Source organism: Phyllostomus discolor, chromosome 6, assembly GCF_004126475.2.
Source record: "Phyllostomus discolor isolate MPI-MPIP mPhyDis1 chromosome 6, mPhyDis1.pri.v3, whole genome shotgun sequence".
NCBI lineage: Eukaryota > Metazoa > Chordata > Mammalia > Chiroptera > Phyllostomidae > Phyllostomus > Phyllostomus discolor.
The window spans coordinates 48870404-48890136 of record NC_040908.2 but is presented as its reverse complement, the minus strand read 5'-3'; the positions used below and the strand labels follow the sequence as shown (position 1 = coordinate 48890136).

General features: G+C 47.1%; 1 protein-coding gene across 3 annotated transcripts in view; it reads right to left on the bottom strand.

Annotated features, from left to right (window-relative positions):
- Positions 1 to 19733, bottom strand: part of ADD2 (adducin 2) — a 102607-nt gene that overhangs the window by 24364 nt on the left and 58510 nt on the right. For all 3 annotated transcript variants that reach the window (XM_028516809.2, XM_036028103.1, XM_036028102.1), the window contains exons 3-9: positions 18515 to 18737; positions 16655 to 16793; positions 7986 to 8137; positions 7278 to 7358; positions 3862 to 4011; positions 2316 to 2459; positions 346 to 444 (exon numbers count right to left, since the gene is read on the bottom strand). In XM_028516809.2, coding sequence (XP_028372610.1) covers positions 346 to 444; positions 2316 to 2459; positions 3862 to 4011; positions 7278 to 7358; positions 7986 to 8137; positions 16655 to 16793; positions 18515 to 18703 — 954 coding nt within the window. In that variant the 5' untranslated portion in view covers positions 18704 to 18737. The remainder of the gene's footprint in view (positions 1 to 345; positions 445 to 2315; positions 2460 to 3861; positions 4012 to 7277; positions 7359 to 7985; positions 8138 to 16654; positions 16794 to 18514; positions 18738 to 19733) is intronic.

Genomic DNA, 19733 nt, shown 5'->3' with positions numbered 1-19733 from the left:
AGGCAATACGTGAGCATGGCAAGAACTTTTATCTGCCCTATTACAGTTTCTCCGACTGTCCAGCTGATGAGCCCAGGCAGCTCCCCATTCTGGCACTGACCCCCTAGAGCTGGGTGTTGGTTGTTAGACAATGGTGATACACTTTTGAACTACATGACTACTTCTAAGTATGAAACTTTAGATGAATAGGTGGTGCCAAGACAGAGAAATAGGGCCGGGCTTTTAGATGCTGGGCTTATAGGCCCCCCTGAGTCGCAGCTAATGGGGTGCAGAGAGGGGGTGGCCTTTGCCTGCAGGCCACTGTCAGAGCACCCTCTGGAGTCCCCAGGGAACTTGCTCACCTACCTGCACCTCACATGCAGCCTGCAGGTGGAAGATCTTATAAAACGCCTCCTCCACAGTGTCACCCAGAGCAACCACGCCATGGTTTCTCAGCACCAGGATCTGTGGGGGAACAAGTGGCCAATTAAAACTTTAAGCCTTCCGAGCTTCAGTTAGAAGGGAGAGGTTTTCCATACCCAGCCCAGAGCGCCCTCCCCCTCAGAAGGAGCTCCTTGTTCCTTCTCTGTACACAACCCCCCAGTGTCCCTCACACGTAAAATCATGTGTGATTTTAACAACCTTAGAAATAGAAAAAAAATTTTAATACTTCATACAGACAAAATAGTTTCATGAATTTCTTTGGGCAATGCCTAGGTCTTTAGGCCTTGGAGATCTTAGAAGTCTGAAAAACTAGTACTTGTGTTAAAGTAGATGAAATTATTTGGTGTCCAGTATGAGTACCCAACCTCAAAAGCAACTTCTTGCTCCTGTGAGTTAGTCAACCTGGGGGTTAAAACCCGAGGGGGTGGCTCTCTAAGAGGTGACTCTGTAGAAAGGGTGGGGGTGCTGTGTCACTGATGGCGAGTCACGTGACTTCTCTGGGTATCGGCTTTCCTCTGCATACACTCAGTGCGGTCCTGGCAGCTGTAAGGTCCACTAGTTCTGTGAAAGAAGTCACAGTGACCGTCTAATCTAACTCACTGCTTTTACACTAGAGGAAATCAAAACCTCAAGAAATTAAGAGTTTCCCACTCTTTAGGGACAGAATGGGAATAGAACCCAGGTCATCTCCCTGTTGGTGCAATGTTTCTGGCTCAGCCAGGGGACGGCAGAGAAAAGGAGGGAAAACCCAGAAAAGAAGTTATCCCAAGGGCTTGACTCCCCAAGGTCCAGATGCCAACAACTCCTGGTTGGTTGTGTCCCGAGAACTCTCCGAAACTGGCTGGTGTCCGTGTGGGAGCTCGGACGTGGGTTCATGTATCTCACCTTTCCCTGCACACCTGGGCTGAGGCCTAATCACCACATCTTGGCCAAAAACAGCCAGTTTTCCCTCTGAAGTGCTAGAGACATGGAAAGAGACAGTGACTCTGTCCCACAGGAGTCTTCACAGAAAACAAATGCCCCGTGTTTCAAATTCTTGTAACAGTTCACAAAGGTGAACATCTCATTCCTTCCTGGGCACTGCTCATGAGGCTTCAGAGAAAGTTGGGAGAGAGGGGCGGGGCTTCTCCTCCACTCAGAGATGGGCAGACAGGGACTCCCGGATGGGAGACGGCAGAGCACGCCTCTCCAGGACGGGGGTCAGGTGTCCACCCAGCCAGGTCTGGCTCCTAAACCTCCTGTGTTAAGCTGGCCGCGCCAATTATGCACTGTCATAAAATAAGACTTTAGACTTTAACTAATCGATAATGAGATCCGGTTTTTCTCTGCCAAGTTAGGAAAAAAAGTGATAACACTCAAGTATGGGGAGGCCACAGAGAAACAGCATTCTTATTTACTAGATGTTGTGGGGCGGGGAGAACAATTCGGCCATGGGACATAAGAATTTTAAAATGTGTGTCCATAGAAATTAACCCTAAGGAAATCATCTCAAGCATGTACAGAGATTTAGGTGAAAGGATTTGCATCACAGTGCTGTTTATATCAAGAAAAAATTTGGGAAATAAAGCCCCAATTGTGGCACAGCCATTCATGCAATGAGATAAAAATCTAATCATTTAAAATAGTGATGCAGAAAATATTTCATAACATTCAAAGGTATTTACTATATTTTGCTAAGGGGAAAAAGGAGAATATATTTTATGATACTAGTTTCATAAATACATGTGAATATATTTGGGGGTATATACCAGCATCTCAAGATAGTGTGACAGAGAATTTTATTTCATTGTTTTTATTCACAACTTCTAAACATCAGCATGTGTCACTTGTGATATTAATTAGCTTTTGACAATCCCTCCCCAAAACATCTTCCCAGAACAGCTGAGCCAAACCTTGCAGGTGGGTCCAAGGCACTTCTGCAGGTTGATCCGATCCGCTTCCTGCTCCATTTCGCCATTGAAGTCGTAATAGGCCATGTCTCCCACCAGCAGGGCATTGTGGGAGACAGGCAGGAGGCCCCACTTCATGGCTGACACCTTCAGTGAGATGGCAGAATGGTTAGCACTGGCAGCTCCCAGTGCCTTTCCTCAGAGCGGCATGGCCAAGTTCTACTCTGGGGCTGAGTGTGGGGACCAAGCACGTGAAACAGGCACTCCCCCTTGACTCTCTTCCACCTGGCTGGGGTCTTGCTTTCGGGCTGCCTCCACCACTGTCCTTCCATCATAGTTTTCACAGCAGCTGTGCCAATATATAGCCTTCTAAAATTGCTGCAAAGAATGCACTGCAGAGAGCTGTTGCTGCTGCCAGCCGCCTGCTGTGCTCTTGCCCTAGGACTCTGGAAAGAGGTGGGGGCAGTGGAGTTGGCAGCGGGCTGGGGTAGAGCAGGGCCTGGGGTCCCCCGGGGTGGGCTGGTGGAGGCCTTCAGCCTTGAGGTCAGTGCAGAAATAGCCACGACTCTCACTTGACCAGGGAGGCCTGTTGTGAAACCCCATTTTACCAGCAATGAAGCAATCAATGAGGGTACCTAGTGTAACCTTCATGACCCATGCTCTGCCTTTTTTTAAAAGCAAGGAGAGGTTTAGAAGAGCTTCTTGGCCTCCTTCACTCATTTCACCCTGTGAGTAAGCCCAGGCTCTGCACTCTTGGCACAAAGGCATCATCCACTCTTGGTCCAAATTCTGTGAGGTCTCAGTGCTCATAATGCATGTGCTTTGCTGAGGAAACCACAGGCCAGTGACAAGTCTGCTCTGCCCCGTAAGTGTGTGGCCTGGGGGCTGGGTATGATGGGGTAAGGTGGAGAAGACCAGAACTGGTTGTCTGCTGTCTTTGCAATTAACGTTGTAGTTTCTTAGGTGTATGTACAGAAATTACCAGAGACCATGAGGGGACAACCTGCTCCTTGGGGAGGAAGGGTCTTTATTCTACTCTCTCCCATATTTTCTTGCCCCCATCCCCAGGTCTCAGTCTGCCTGGGCTCTGAGAAGTGGGCAAGTCCAGGTTCCCGACCTCCATCCAGATCTCTCCTCACCAGAGCCTGGGCTGGGGGAGGGGAGGGCACCAACCCTTGGCCCAACAGGCCCTCCCCGAGGAGAGGATGCAGGAGGTGGGGGCATCACCCAGGTAAGTGGTGCGGGTCTGTGTATGCAGCTGGGTGGGGGATGCAGTGGGACAGACGTCCCACCTCTTTACCTTCTCTTCCCAAACCAAGGCTTCTGCAGTCAGAGAAGTGGAGATGGTTAGGGTCCCCACATTGGGCATTCCATCTCCTCACTTTAGCATGAGTTCCAGGAAATCTTTCCAGAATAGTTTATATGATAAGATTGTCACTAGCTTGAGGTCTTATATCTTTGCTCAGGGGGAATCTCAGAGAAGCAATAATGTGGGGCTGCTGCTTGGCTCAGCGTGGGGGGACACGCTGGTCGAGCAGCCAACACTCACCGCCGCTGTGGCCGGCGTGTGCAGGTGGATGATGCAGCGCACATCAGGCCTGGCTGCGTAGATGGCCGAGTGCAGAAAGAAGCCTGTGGTGTCCACTGGGAAGCAGCTGCTGCCCTTCTCCACCACCTCTCCCAGGATATTCACCTTGATCTGGGCCGGGGAAGAAGAGAGACTTATGGCCACTGGACACTAACTCCCCTGCCCCAAGGTGGGCCAGCGCACGGCTACCCACCGGCATTCATTCCTTCATCCCACCCAGTGATGTCTGTGCTTGGGGTCGGGGGAGAAAGAGACCCAGACTCAGTGAGTGCTCGGGCCAAGGGGGAACACAGGGTGTTAAATTCAGCACAAAAAATGCTGCAGCAGAGTTTCTCACACTTTAGTGTGCATAAGAACCACCTGGAGATCCCGCCGAATGCAGATGCTGATTCAGTCAGCCAGAGTGGGCCCGAGAGCCTGCATTTCTAACAAGGTCCCAGGGGACACCCAGGCTGCTGGTCCACAGACCTCACGCTGAGTAGCAAGGCCCTGGAGCAGAGCCATTCGTAGAATTTTCTAAAGCAGATGGGAGGAGTCTTTAATCCTGGTAAAACAGCTGTTTACCAATGACCCAAAAGCTAGGTTTTAAAGGACAAGTAGAAAGTATTCACTGGCTTTATAACATGCTTTTGACTCCAAGGGGCTAGTAGGTGTGATGGCTAAAACTCACACACTCATGTGTGAGTGTGTATGTGAGTGGGTGAGTGTGCACACGTGCACAATTGCTGACGGCTCTGGCTGGCCTGGCCCACAGTGAGGCTGTGGTGTCCCCTGCGTCACCACAGAGAAGGTCGCATTTGACTGTGACACAGCAAGACAAAATATGGCACCTTAACCATCTCTAAGCACAGACAAGAACAGCACTGTGCAAGCACAGAAATGACCAGCACATCACTCCTGGCCCACAGGAGACCCTGGAGCTTCTCTACCGACAGCCGCTCCAGCCCCGCTCCACTCCCCTCACTGACCCCTGCCCCTCCCCCACCTCCCCCACTGAAGAATCTGACAATGTACTGGCCAAGGCAGCACCTCCTTCCAGAACACTCCCCAAATTACCCAACACAACCCAAATCCTGAAACGAGTGCCCTCGTAACATGCCCCCTTGGTCTCCAGGGTGCAATCGACCTGCCGCTGGTAGTTAACCTTATTCATTAACAGGTATTCCCTGGCATTATTAACAAGCTACATTTTAGTTTCTAAAAATCATGACAGCTTTGACCTTTAAAACTGTAGCACCACGACATTCTGAACATAGCACACTGGGCAGTGCCGCACTGCCCACCACCCCTACGCCAGAAGGTCCAGCGGGCAAGATGGCACCAAAGAAAGGGGCGTGCTACTCACATCACTTGTTTAAGGGGAAGCATCAAATCCCCTCTTACAAAGTTCTATTGTAAGTGAATTTTACAGAATGAACATGACTTCAAAGTGGCTGACCCCTGGACATGGCAGCAACTCTCCCACCTCAGGGGCCTTAAACCTGTGAGTGTCCAGTGCTGACCACTGCTTTCCCTTCAGCCCAGCGCCCCCTCCCCCTCAGACGTGTGGCCTGCTCAGAGTTTCCTCTCTGGGATGGCCGCTCCCCCATCTCATGCAATCCTCATCTCAGCCTTGGATGTGTGAACTGTTGCCACTTAAGATTCTCTCTAGCCACTGTCCCATATAGTGCCTTTTTGTCCAAATGAAAACAGTCCCCTCTTGAGGACAGCACAGGGGCATGGGGCTGGGTGTGCAGATGCTTTCATAGAGCAAATTGAAAAACAAGCCCAGCACCAGAACATGCTTAGCACAGGTTGGTTTTCACACACACAGTCCCCACCAGCTAGGCTCTCTTGTGCAGTGCACAAGCACACGCCCCCCCCCACCTCATGCCCTTGACCCTCAGACCTGTATCTCTAAGTCATATCTCTTCAGAACCTAGGACAACCAAATGCCACTGACTTCCTTCCTGAACATCCCACCAGTTCCTCAAACTCAGTCCCACACCCCCAACCCAAATGACCACCAGGCGCACTAAGGCTGCCAGCCCGGAATTTCCACCTGGCTGACTGTGGTGGCCCCAACCAGGGACGTGACGTCAGTTGCCTCCACACAGTTGTCAGAGGGCACTTTCTACCATGGAAACCAGATTGCATTACTTGCCTGCTGACAGTACTTCAGAGGTTTTGTGTGTCCAGCAGAATAAATCTCCATAATAGGCCCACACTGCCCTTTATCATCCGGTCCCTACTACCTTCCCAGCCTCACCTCCAGACACGCTATGGGAGCCAGACTCAGCACCTTACTGGTCTTCCCAAGTGCACCAGGACCTGGCATGCATTTGATGCATGCTGCCCTCCTGTTGAGGGCATGGTCACCTCTGCTCAGCCTTTGCCTGCTGCTCTGGTCTAAGTCTGCTTATCCAGTGAGCTCCTGAGGGCTCCACTCCTTCATCACCATTTCAACCTAGAAGTGCCTCCTACAGCACCCAGTGAGCCCAGTGCTCTTTCCCTAGGCTCCCCAGGCTTCCTTCATCTCCATCACAGCACTCTTCAGTTTGAGTTTAATCACTGATTGCCTCCCCTCACTCCCCTACCCCACTCCACCATGCATGCCTGAAAGACAGAGCCTGTGATGTCCTTGTGTCTGGTGTCCCTGTCTGACTCTTCCATGACCCCCTTGGGTGGCCCTGGGCAAATCACTTACCCTCACTGGGCACCAGCATCCTCTCCTGCCTGTAAAGTGGCCAGATCTTTAACCTGAGTCCTGGACTCAACATGTGAGTGTGTTTCAAGCCTGGTGGAGGCCCCAAGGTGGCATCTCCTCTCCCAGGTCCAACAGCTGGTACAGGAGCTGATGCCCGTGCATCGAAGAAACACGGCCTCTTCTGCTTCTAAGACAGTCCTTTCTACAGCTCTCCTCTTTACACCCAGAAATATTTCTTGATTGAAACCAACTTCTGGAAGTTTCTCCCTACCATACCTAAAGGAGCAAGAGAACTGAAAGGGGTCCCAGAAACTCTCGCTAATGGCACTAGACAAGTCTTGCATTGCTTTGGGACAAAGCATTGGCTGCTGTTTTAATATATCTCCCATCCAGACAGTCCTCCCCACTCCCCGTCTTTGGGGTACAATCCCAGGCTCTGAGGACCAGGCCCATCTCCTCTCCTTCCTACTGAGCACACTGCCTGCACCTCACATTTGGGCTTGTGGTGGCATCATGCTCTGGGTACTCTGTCTGCTTTGGTGCCTGTGTGTCTTCTTGTCCCACCAGAATGTAAGCTTCACAAGGGACAGGACAGCAGTGGATAACCTGGAGGTGTCCTATCACTGTAAGAGCACAGAGGATACTGTCATTTCAACAAGGAATGAGCAGCGAGACGCCGGATGGTACTCACCAGGCTGGATGCCGTGACCTCACTGCAAGAAACTCCCTTAGGGCTAATCAGGAAGTGGTCTTGCTCCTTGCTGACTCTCAGCTGGGGGAAAGACACACATTCTCAGTGGTGGGAGAGGGGGTCATTTCCAAGGACATTCTGTTTGAATCCCCTCTTCCCCTGGGCCCACTACACCCAAATTTTCCTCTCAAGAACCTTTATCTCCTCCACCCCCGCCCCAACCCATGAAAGGTAAAGGGAACTTGGCCTTTGTTGAAACTAAGGAAATGGAGCTATAAGAAGAATCTCTTGCCCTGGCTGGCGTAGCTCAGTGGATTGGGCGCAGGCTGTGAACCAAAGTGTCACAGGTTCAATTCCCAGCCAGGGTACATGCTTGGGTTGCAGGCCATGACCCCCAGCAACTGCACATTGATGTTTCTCTCTCTCTCTATCTCCCTCTCTTCCCTCTCTAAAAATAAATAAATAAAATCTTAAAAAAAAAAAAGAAGAAGAATCTCTTGATGGTCAAGGGCAGCCATAGAAATAGGATCTAGGAGTTCCCAGCTCCCCGTCTGGAGAAATGTTCACTGGCCAGGTTATTTCAGGTGACTGCAGTGGTTAGTAACCTTAGCCAAAGGCCACCAGCAGTGCCATGGCCCTGGCAACTGTCAGGAGTTCTCCCTGCAGATTCTGTGGGGTCCCCACCCCACCCCAAGACACTCTCCTCACCGTGACGTAGGTGTCGCTCAGCTGGGCCCAGCCGTAGAGGTCCAGGAGTCGGTAGACGCTGCTGATCTTGCACCGCATGAGCCGCTCCCCCTTGGCCAGGTTCAAGGAGTCAGCTGTGTGGAGGTCATTGATGGGCGTCATCATGGAGAAGTCTGCAGGGGGACAGGGCAGTGCTCAAGATCAGGGACTCCCACCTGCACCCCTTCCTTGCCCTAGTCATCTCCACATTCTCACCGGTACTACAACTGCAGGAGAGACTTCCCAGGTAGGAAATTCAACATTCTTTCACCTTCACCCGTGGGGAGAAAATTCAAAATTCCTCTGCTTGTTTGGATAAGAATGACATTGTTTTTGCTCAAAAACATCATAACAAGGCTTAAGACCACAGAATGAAGGGTTCTCAGAAGTCCAAGTTTACCATAAATTCTACAGATAGATGCCAAATGAAAGCAAGAATAAGTTTCTGAGTGCAAATTTGGGTATATTTTATCAGTTAGTTTTCATGAAGAAGTTACTAATCATTAGATCTGCTATTACTGTACTGTTTTAACTATACCATGTGATAAGACCTTTTCTCTGATTTGGAACCCGGGCAAATGGAATGCCAAGTTGGACGGGAAGTAAATTCTTCAACTTTTGCTGACAAGTCATAAACTTCCAGAAGTCAGTGTGGCTGTGGTTGGCTGGAGGGCTCCCGGCCTCAGCAAGCCTCATCTGCTTCCCTCTGAATGTGAGTCTCTTGGTCCATTACAGTTTCTCTTTGGGAATTTTGGGGGCTGTGGGAGGGATTTGGAAATGAACCCAGATTGTTTGAAAGTCCTGTCCTCGGGGCACCCAAAAGGTCTAGGAGTTGAGGGCCAGTCTGCCCCATGAGCCATGATGACTCGGCCTGCAGGCCTGGAGGAGGCAGCAGCGGGTGACTGAGCCCCAGCACTCGGCTTGTCAGCATCTAGGAACCAGCAGGAGAATCAACAGGAAAGTGTTCTGGCTTAAAATGATGTCTGGCTGGGAGCCTCCTGATGCTGCCTCTCCTAGCATCCTATTAAAAACTTTAATGGATTAAAATGTTCTTTAGGAACTTCTGCCTTCTCTATAAACCTTGCCACTATACAATGCGATGTATATCCTGGACCAGGTTGACCATTAGTTGAAATAATGAGATGGTGTGTGAAGATGAGAGTGGAGTGGGTGCTGTTGACCCAACGTAAAGCAAACCAAGCAAGCCTCAGACACACCCATGGCAGCACAGTGCACCCGAAGGGCTGTGCCTACTAGGGTGGCACACCTCCTGGGCATGGGTCCAGAAAATGTGCTGACAGGGACAGAAGCAGTCCAAAGACCCAGCTCAACTGGCAAGAGGAGCAATTACAGAATAGCAAACTCAACAATTTCTAATTCAAAGGGACGGGTCTGGGATCCCTTCCTCTTCTCCGTGCATCACCCTGACATGAAATATCGCCTATATGCTTCACCCCTGGTGGCAAGAAGGGAAGCATGTCAAAAGCATAAGGCCCCCAGACAAAGCCAGGCAAGGGGAGGCGGGCGCCATTTTTGGGAGGGTCTTCAGATCCAGAGTTTTTTTAATCCTTCTCAATGGAGTCCCAATGATGCCCAGGAGGTCAGAATAGGTCTAAAAACACCCCATCGCATCCTCGCATCCTGTATAAGAGCCTCGTCTCCCACCACCGCTCTGTGAGGATTACTCCGCCACAGGCCTGAGGGCCAGAGAAGGGAACTGAGGGCTCCAGAGGAGTCTCTGTCCTCTGCTTTCAGGGTCTTAACAAAAAGAATGCTTATTCCAACCAGCCCCAAAAGTCAGGATGGCTAAGCACCAGGTTAATGACTCAGATCTAAGTGAACCATTTATTCAAATTGCTTAAGAAAACACAGAAAAAGATAAAAACCCACCAAACCCCCTGAAAGTTAAGGCTAAAGGACATACTATTGAAAAAAAATTCCAAAGCTAATGGAGATAGACAAAGGACAACCTCTCTGGGCTTGAATTCATGATATTTTGACTTTCCCTCTGTACATTCCCTGAGTCAGACACCCTGGATGCGCACTAATCAGATTTCCAGTCATCCAACTGTCTTCCTGACAAATGCTGGTCGGTGAGGTGACAGGAATGCTGGCCAGCCCCATTTCTCTCACAAATGGAAGAGTATAAAGATAGAGACGTGAAATCAATAAAAGAGAATATGATAGATATGGGAGACAAATACCAGAGAGCCAGCATACAGATAATCAATATTGATCTAATAGAAAAAAACTTCTGGACTAAAAAAAGATCTATGTATATAAATTATAAAGATTTACTGCATTCTGCAGAGTGTGGGGGCAGGGAGTCCATGAAAAGAAGAAGCCTACAATTATATACTTCCTGGCAATGTTTCTGAAATACAAGGATAAGGGGGGAAAATTCACAAACATTTATAAAATAATTTTGATCACCTACAAAAGAACAAGAAACGGTTTCAGATTCCTCTCCTACAGCAACAGATGCTAGAAGACAATGCTATAGGAGGCTTACAGAAAACAAACACTAAAATAAAATGACATAAAATTAGTTAAAATCAAAGAATCATCAAAAGTGTGCCAGGCAAATATAAACAAAAAGTAAACAGAGATCACAATATCATTCTCAAAGCAGAATTTGGGGAAACAATATTCCTTTGGACAGAGAACCATTTTGTAGGTCATTTTACAGGGACTCAGTAGAGTCCAACCTGCAGCCCAGGTGGCTGTGAATGTGGCCCAACACAAAACTGTAAACTTACTTAAAATATTATGAGATTTTTTGTGATTATGTGTTGCAATGTATTTAATGTGTGGCCCAAGACAACTCTTCTTTTTCCAGTGTGGCCCAGAGATGCCAAAATGTTGGACACCCCTGGAAAGGTTTAATCTTAAATGAAGCTACAGCTATAAAAAATGCTTAGGCTTTTGATAACATTTCACCAAGATATCCAAAGCAAAAGCTATCAGAAAAACAAATACAAATCAACAAAATTCAAATACAGTGGAAGACTTAACACAACTTTCACTTACTAAGAAGTCAAAAACAATAAATGAAGATGTAGATTTAAAACTATGCCTTAGAGATGGAGTCTGTGCCCATATATCATTTTTGAATGATATTATTAGGCTACAGAGAAAATCTCAATAAGTCTCCAACACAGACATTGAATAGGCCACATTTTCTAAACAGAAGGCAATAAAATTAGACATTGTTAACAAATCTTTAAAAGAATGCAAATTTAACCACTTGAAAATGAGAAAATTTGCTCCTAAACAGGTCTTATAATAGAAATAAAACTAAAATAGCAATTGCCCACTTAGAAACTAGCAAGAAAGGAAATATAATGTGTCAAGATTCATGGAATAAGACCAAATATACTTAGAGAAAAAATGTATAGTCATAAACATCTTTGTTACTGAATTAAATATGAAATCATCCATTTTATTCTTCTCTAGAAAAAATACGAACAAAACAAACAAACAATGCTATGAAGAAGAATTAATGAGTATAAAAACAAAATCAAATGGGAACAAGAATGTTAGTAGAGCTGATATGAAATCCAGAATTGCCTTTCTGAGAAGATCCCGCATAAACCCGCGTCCAGATTGGCCCATAAATAGATGGTGGTTGCGGAGTCCCAGGCTCCAGACTGGGAGGGAGGCCATCTCACTCACAGCAGCAAGTTTAAATGATAAAAACATTGTAATGTTGTAAATCACTCAATAATTTTGAAAAGCTCCACAAAATGGATCATTTTATACAAAATATATAACCAGAAAAATATGGAACCAGCAAAGTAGGGTGTTTAAAAATCCTAGATGACACTGAGAAAAAAAATGTTTATCAAAAATATTCCAGATCTAGGACTTCTGGCCAAGATGGAGGCGTAGGCAGTCACACAACCAAGATAGGGACAACAACAATTTAGAAACAGAATAACAACCAGAACGGACAGAAAATTGAACTGTATGGAAGATGGACAGCCAAGGAGTTAAAACAAACACATTCATCCAGGCCAGTAGGAGGGGCGGAGAGGGGTCTCAGCACGAAGAGTGGTGGGACAGGGTGAGTAAGGCATCCCAGGAGTGCAAGACCCCAGCGGGCGGACCCTCGGTGTGCAGGCAGTGGCTGGCAGACCCTTGGCTAAGGGTGGCAACTGGCAGACTCAGCCAGGCGGCGATTGTGAAGTGATACACTGTGCTAAACCCAGGGTCCCAGCACCGGGAAATAGAGCCTCGGGGCACTGATTAAAAACACCTGTGGGAGTTGAGGCGCAGGGAGAGACTCCCAGTCTCACAGGAAAGTTCATGGAAGAGACCCACAGGGTCCTAGAATGTGCACAAGCCCACCCACATGGGAAATAGCACCAGAAAGGCCCAGTTTGCTTGGGGGAAGTGCAGGAAGGGACTGAAGTTCCACGGAGAGTAGAGTGAGTGCCATTGTTCCCTCTTGGACCCTGCCCCCACATACAGTGTCACAACCCAGCAACTGAGTTGCCCCGCCCTGGTGAACACCTAAGGCTCCGCCCCTCATAGGTAACAGGAAGGACAAAACCAAAAAAAAAAAAAAAAAGGTCCAAACAAAAGAACAGATCAAAGCTCCACAGCAAATAAAACTAAGTTACCAAGAGATAGCCAACCTATCAGATGCACAGTTCAAAGCACTGGTGATCAGGATGCTCACAGAATTGGTTGAATTTGGTCGCAAACTAGATGAAAAAGTGAAGGCTACACTAAGTGAAATGAAGGAAAATGCTCAGGGAACCAATAGTGATGGGAAGAAAACTGGAACTCAAATCAATGGAGTGGACCAGAAGGAAGAAAGAAACAACCAAACAGGAAATAATGAAGAAATAAGAATTCAAAAAAACGAGGAGAAGCTTAGGAACCTCCAGGACATCTTCAAATGTTCCAACATCCGAATTATAGGGGTACCAGAAGGGGAAGAGGAAAAGCAACAGATTGAACACGTATTTGAACAAATAATAAAGGAGAACTTCCCAATTCTGGCAAAGGAAAGAGATTTCCAGGAAGTCCAGGAAGCTCAGAGAATCCCAAAGAAGTTGGACCCAAGGAGGAACACACCAAGGCATACCATAATTACATTAGTCAAGATAAAAATGAAGGAGAGAATCCTAGAAGCAGCAAGAGATAAGGGGACAGTCACCTACAAAGGAGTTCCCATCAGACTGTCAGCTGATTTCTCAAAAGAGAACTTGCAGGCAAGAAGGGGCTGGAAAGAAGTATTTCAAGTCATGAAAGGCAAGGACCTACATCCAAGATTGCTCTATTCAGCAAAGCTGTCATTTAGAATGGAAGGGCAGATCAAGTGCTTCTCAGATAAGGTCAAGTTAAAGGAGTTCATCATCACCAAGCCCTTATTTTATGAAGTTAAAGGAACTTATCTAAGAAAAAGAAGATAAACATGCATAATAAAATGATAGCAAACTCACAATTATTAACAACCACACTTAAAACAAAAACAAAAACAAAAGCAAACTAAGCAAACAAAGAGAACAGGAACAGAACCACAGAAATGGAGATCACATGGAGGGTTAGCAACAGGGGAGTGGGAGGAGGAGAGAGGGGGAAAAGGTACGGAGAGTAAGTAGCATTGATGGTAGGTAGAAAATAGATAGGGGGAGGGCAAGAATAGTATGGGAAATGTAGAAGCTAAGGAACTTATGACACATGGACATGAACTAAAGGGGGGAATGTGGGTGGGAGAGGGTGTGCAGGACGGAGGGGAATGAAGGGGGGAATGGGACAACTGTAATAGCATAATCAATAAAATATATTTTTTAAAAATTCCAGATCTAGGTGGCTTTCCAAGTGAATAATAAATGTTTAGAAACAGAGACTTCCTATCTTATTTAAATTCCATTAGGGCACAGAAGATTATTTTAAAAGAATGCCTCAAGACCAGGGATGATTTATTTCAGGAATGAAAAAAGAGTTTGGTATTCAGAAATCTATTAATATAATTCATCTCATCAATAGTCCAAGGAAAGAAAATGTAACAAATACCTGAAATGCATTTTATACAATTCAACATCCATTGCTAAGAAAAACTCCTATCAAACTAAAGTAAAAAGCTACTTCCTCAACAGGATAAAAAACAACTAACCTGAGCTCTTATGCTGAAAGAATTTCCATTAAACTCAGAAACAAGGTCAGGACGATTACTGTCTAACCTATTATTATAGATTGCTCCAAGAGTTCTAATGGATGCAATGAAAAAACTGGAAAGATAAACCAAAGAGTAGATATTGGAATGAGGGATGCAAAATAAGCATTATTTGCAAATTATGTGATTTTCCCACATACTAGAATCAAAAGAATTAAATGAGAAGATATTAGAATTTAAGAGTTTGGTAAGGGGCTAGTTTAAACATATATATCCAATGATTTCCCCAATTATAGCAAAAACCAGAAAGAAAGTTAAATGGAGAAAGAGTAATTTAAAATAACAAAGTTACATAAAATTTTCAGGATAAACTTAACAAGAAATTAGTAGGGATTATATGAAAATAACTCCTAAATTTTTCTGATGGACATTAAAGAAAAAATTAAATAAATAGGAGACATACATCATTTCTGAAAAGATTTAATATTCATTCATGCAAATATTTTTTAAGCACCTACTATGTCCCAGACACTTATCTAAGTCCAGAACACTATTCTAGGGTGTGGCTGGGAACAAAACATACAAATATACGTTTTCCCCCGCAGAGCTTATGTTCTAATATAAAACTGTAAATTTAAAACTTCTCCACCAATTTCATCTACCCATTTAATTTTATCCCAATCAAAATTCCAAGACGAATTTTTTGAGGTGAAGTAGAAACTTGACAAAATACTTCTAAAGTTATTTTAAAGAAACAACTTGTACAAATAGTTGAAAAAAACTGCAAGTGAATAATTAAGAGTATTTTATCAGATAATAAACCACGGGGAAGTTGTTTCTACACAGGCAATCAAAAGCAGAAAGCAAAAGAAAATAATAGTGATTCAACTACATGGAAATGAAAGCATTCAACCAGACAAAAACATCATCAACAAAATTAAAAGACAAGCAAGACACTGAAAAAAACTGCAATATACTTGACAAATAATAGAGAAATAGTCTTACTTTATAAAGATTTGAAAATCTACAAGAAAAAAATACACAAGTGGGAAAATTGGCAAAGGATGTGAGAGGCAATTTACTACAAAAAGAAAACCATGTCCAATCTGTATATGAAAATATATCCAACCTCATTAGTAACTGCACATTAAAACACAAAGTACTTTTCACCACCTATGGAATCACGAGAATGAAACGAATGATAATACATAATATGGGTCAGGCTGGAGTGAGTGGGCACTCCACTGCACCATCGCTGCTGCTGGGAATGTGAGCTGGTCCTACCTTCCTCCAGGGCAATTTGGCATTTGGCATTAAACTCTATAAAGCACATATACACTTCGATCTAGCAATTCTACTTCTAGTAATTTATCTTAAGAAATGGTCATTGATGTAATCAGGTTTATTTACAAGGTTGTTTTTTGCATTGTTGCTCATAATAGCAAGAAGTTGGAAACAACCTAAATGTCAAGAAAATCAGAAATTGATTAAACTATGGCATATTTAACCATAACATACATCCACTCAAAATTATATTATAGAACCATAATTTATGTGAAAATTAGTCAAGATGTGTTAAGATATTAAATGTGTATGAATAATGTGATTCCATCTTTGTTTACATAATCTATATATGTTAACAGGAAAAAGCTGAAAGGATACATATCAAAATATTGATAATAGTAGTTTCTTGGTTGTAAGAACACAGTACAGCAATTTCCCTTTCTTGAATATTTTCTTAACTTTCCACCATAATCCTGTATTCATCTTGTTGAGGGGAAGTATTTCTGATGTTTGTTTCTTAAAGGTTGGAGGCATCGTTGCAAAACCCAGGAAGGTGGGTTCATGCCCAGCCTGGCTGCTGTCGGCCCTGGTCCACAGAGCCAGGTGGGCCTTTCCCTTGGGGCCTGGAGACACTGGCTCAGTGCATCCTCCCATCCCTTCACTCCCTCTCCAAGGGAGTGGCTCCAGGGAGTTAGGGAAGGCCAACCTGAGTGAGGGATGTGGCTAGTACAGAAAAATTTCTCTTCAGCTTTGTACCCATAGGTAAAGTTATTGGGGAGCAGAATCCTCACTCCCCATTCTCCACTAGTGGGCCTTCAAGCAAAGGCCATGTTATGAACCTTGAGCTGCAAAGCTCTTCCCTTCACGCTAATCCACTGAGGAGGTGCGGTGGAGGGAGGTTCCCTTACCAGCTGCTCTGTCTCTCAAAGCAGTGACATTGTGTTATCCTGCCCCTCCCCCCGCATAACCAGAACCGCTTCTCCTTTGAGTCACCACGACCCCTGCCTCTCCTATTTCTGGGCATCACCGATCATTCTCCTGTGGGTCTTTAAATCGCAGCACCATTGAAAAAGAGCCAGGTACCTCTCTGGTGGCTGCTCAGCTCCCCCAGGTCTACTAATGCAACTGCAGCACTCACCCCGTAGCCAGGCAACCAAGCTGCTTCTTGCTGCTCCTTCTTCTCTTCCCCACCCACTTCCCCCACCGTCTGCTCCTGGCAGCTCCCCAGCTCCCCACATACTCATGGAAGACGTTGGGAAGACTGCGTGGGAGGTGCTGGCCATGAAGTCCGCGATCTGCCGCAGAGCCCAGATGTTGGAGGAATTGTTCCCCTTCTTCATCTGCTCCTGGATGAGGCCTTCCAGCTCCTCCCTGAAAGACTAAATGGAGGCACAGAGCCGCTAGTCCCCTCAGTGCATCTCAGGCAGGAGACCCAGGGCCCCTCTTGCAAGTGCCCAGCTCGCTCTAGGGTGGCTAGGGCAGAGCTTCACTTGGGATCCCTGGGCCCCAGAGGATGCTGGGTATTTCCACTGGGATTTTAGGAGCCTCTCCAAACTGCTACTGGGAAAACAACAATGAGCTGCTGGGAATGGATGCTGCTTCCTTTGCCCTGTGGGCAGTACTCTGGATTCCAGTCTTTCCTGTGCCAAAGTGATGGTCAATACCCCTCCCCATCAGACACAAAAGCTTCACTTTAGTAATTGAGACATTTTAAAAAGCAGAACCGAATGAAAAGGTGTGCCATCTCCCCGGTCCAGTAGGCATGTCTGTGGCTTTTCTGAGCCTCAGTTTCCTCAGTTTCAAAAGGATCTGATGACCTTTGAGGTCTCCTCCACTTCCGATGTCCCTCTGATGTCCCACTACTCCAAGCCTGGCTTTTCAGACCAACAGTCTATGAATCAAGCATGCCTGTCCACCAGGTGGCAGTAGAGAAAACTCAGGAGGAAAGGGCAAGCTGCTTAGGTGTTGGTGAATCTATAAAAGAGAGAAGCAGCCTGAGCTGTCCTCCCATCCCCATCACCTGCCTGAGAACAGAGTCCCATCTTTTCAGGCCTGATACTTGGGTTGGTACTAACTCTGCCACTCCTCCTCCCACACCTGCCACCCCTCCTAGTCACACTCTGGGATTTTTTCCATCACCCCAAATGCTTTTAGCAGCTTCAGGTTCCCCAACACAGTGAGTGTCCCCTGTCACCAAGACCTCAGGCCTATTCTCCAGAGCTCCTCTGTAAGGGCTGAGCATTCACTGTGTGTTCCCAGCTAGGGTCACACATGGCCCATGTAATGCCCTGGCTCCCCCAAAGCACAGTGAGGGCTGAGGCAGAGTCATCCTGGCAAGCACCGGGAAATACCAGCTCCATCCCTGAGCTTCCCAGCCCTTAGGATCATGCCGTTTCCCCAGGACCCCTCAGCTCTATTGCCCTCAGACTCCATTGCTCTTCCTCCTCCCTGCCAGAGAGCATGCAGCACCCTCCTACTTCATGGCCCACTGGGCCCACATTCTCACCTTGCCTCGCCTCAAGGATGAGCTCTGTGTCCACGCCAGGCAGGCACCTCGTCTGAAGCCTTGGCGGGGTGATCCTGAGTGGCTCTCCCTTCCAGAGCTCCTGTCCATAACTCATTAAACCCTCCACTCCCCCCACCTCCTGGGGCTTCCAGGCCCTCTTCACACCTGCATATCAGCCTTATTTCAACAGTGAGTTTCCTGGTGTTCCAGAAGGGGAGTCCTAAACCTTCCATGTGGCACCCTCTGCTGACTCCCGGTTTACACAAATTTGTTCTTTGTTAGCTTTTGGTGAGGAGGGAAGAAGACACTAAGGCTCAGGAGGGGCCCTGGTAACTGAGGCGAGGCTCTCACCTGGCAGACCACCTCCACCTACCACCGAGCCAAACCACCTGCACATAAACCAGGTTTTGCCATCCCATCCACCAGACACTAGAGAGAAAATCGAACACCTCAGCGGTCTTAAAACTGCTAGGACTCTGACCAAGTGAGAGAGTGCTCTTTCAGGTTCCCGCAGGTGGGTCAACACAGTCCCCTCCCATCCCCGCCCATCCCCGCCCATCCCCACTCGCCCCGCCTGGGTCAGACCCCACTCACCGGGCTCTGCAGGATCATGGTGACGCGTTTCTTCTGCTCCATCAGATTGAAGTCTTGCCGCAGGTCTGCCGCACGGTTGCGAAGGCGCATGTACTCAGGGTCGTCCTCCGAGAAGCGGTCCAAGTACTGCTGCCCCTGCTCGGGCGGCTGGGCTGTGGCCTCGGCCTCAGGGGCAGTCTCCTCACTCATTGTCCTGGTGGGTTTACAATCCACTCCTGGAACCCTGCGGAGGGGGGAAGAGGGGGCAGACCGGTTGGAGCGCCCAGGCGGGACACACAGCGGAGGGGTTGATTTCTGTAGGATCCACAGAGGGATGAGGCTATTTCCAGGAGGCTGTAAGCGGAGCCGAGCCGTGGGTTCGAGGGCAGGACGCCGACAGCTGCAGATCCATAGAAGACGCTAATGCATCATCGGATGAGTGAAAATAGGGCACCGGCTCAGGCGACCACCACCCCTCCCTGGCTGTCCCGCCAGGCTCCACTGACCACCCTCCGGTTCCCCCAGTGCCGGTAAGATCTGCAGACTTTTTGGGGATTTCCCAGATGCGTATCTTACACAGAGTAAAGCTACGTACTGGGTATCAGTGCTTCATCTAAAACTCCAAGCCTCTAAGAAGCCTCCTAAAAATTTGGTGGTAAATTCACAAAACTGAAAGGGAGCAAGAACACTGAAAGGCGGGAAGGCTTTGCGCAATGCTTTTCAGTGGGACGTCGACGGGCTCTGGCCTCTGTGCAGGAATGATCAGTGAGTCGGCTTCTATACAACGTATCTCAATGCAGAATCAGGTTCTTATTCCATGTGTAAAAGAGGTCTGCAACTTTCTTTAATGAAAAATTAAGTTTTTCTAAAATCAAGTTAAATCAATACGGAGAAATAGCACAAGAATAAACCCTGTTGGAAGGGCACTGGGTTGCCGGCTTGCCTAGAGTCCCATATATCTGGGCCTGGTCCCTGGACTGAGGACTAGGGCAGCCTCTGGGGAGTTGGGTAGGGGGGAAACACACATTTTTTCTACTCAAACATGCATTTTCATATGCCTGAATGATGGATGAGCGAATGTTTTCTACTGCCATACGGGGGCCCATGAGAAGAAGCAGAATGCAGTTCCAGTCTCCACCTCCCAGCTTTGGGGCTTTGGCCACACACCAGTCCCCCTTTGTCAGCACAGCTAGGCCCTCAAATCTGGGTTACAGCCCTTCCACACCCAGGGGGCAGCTAC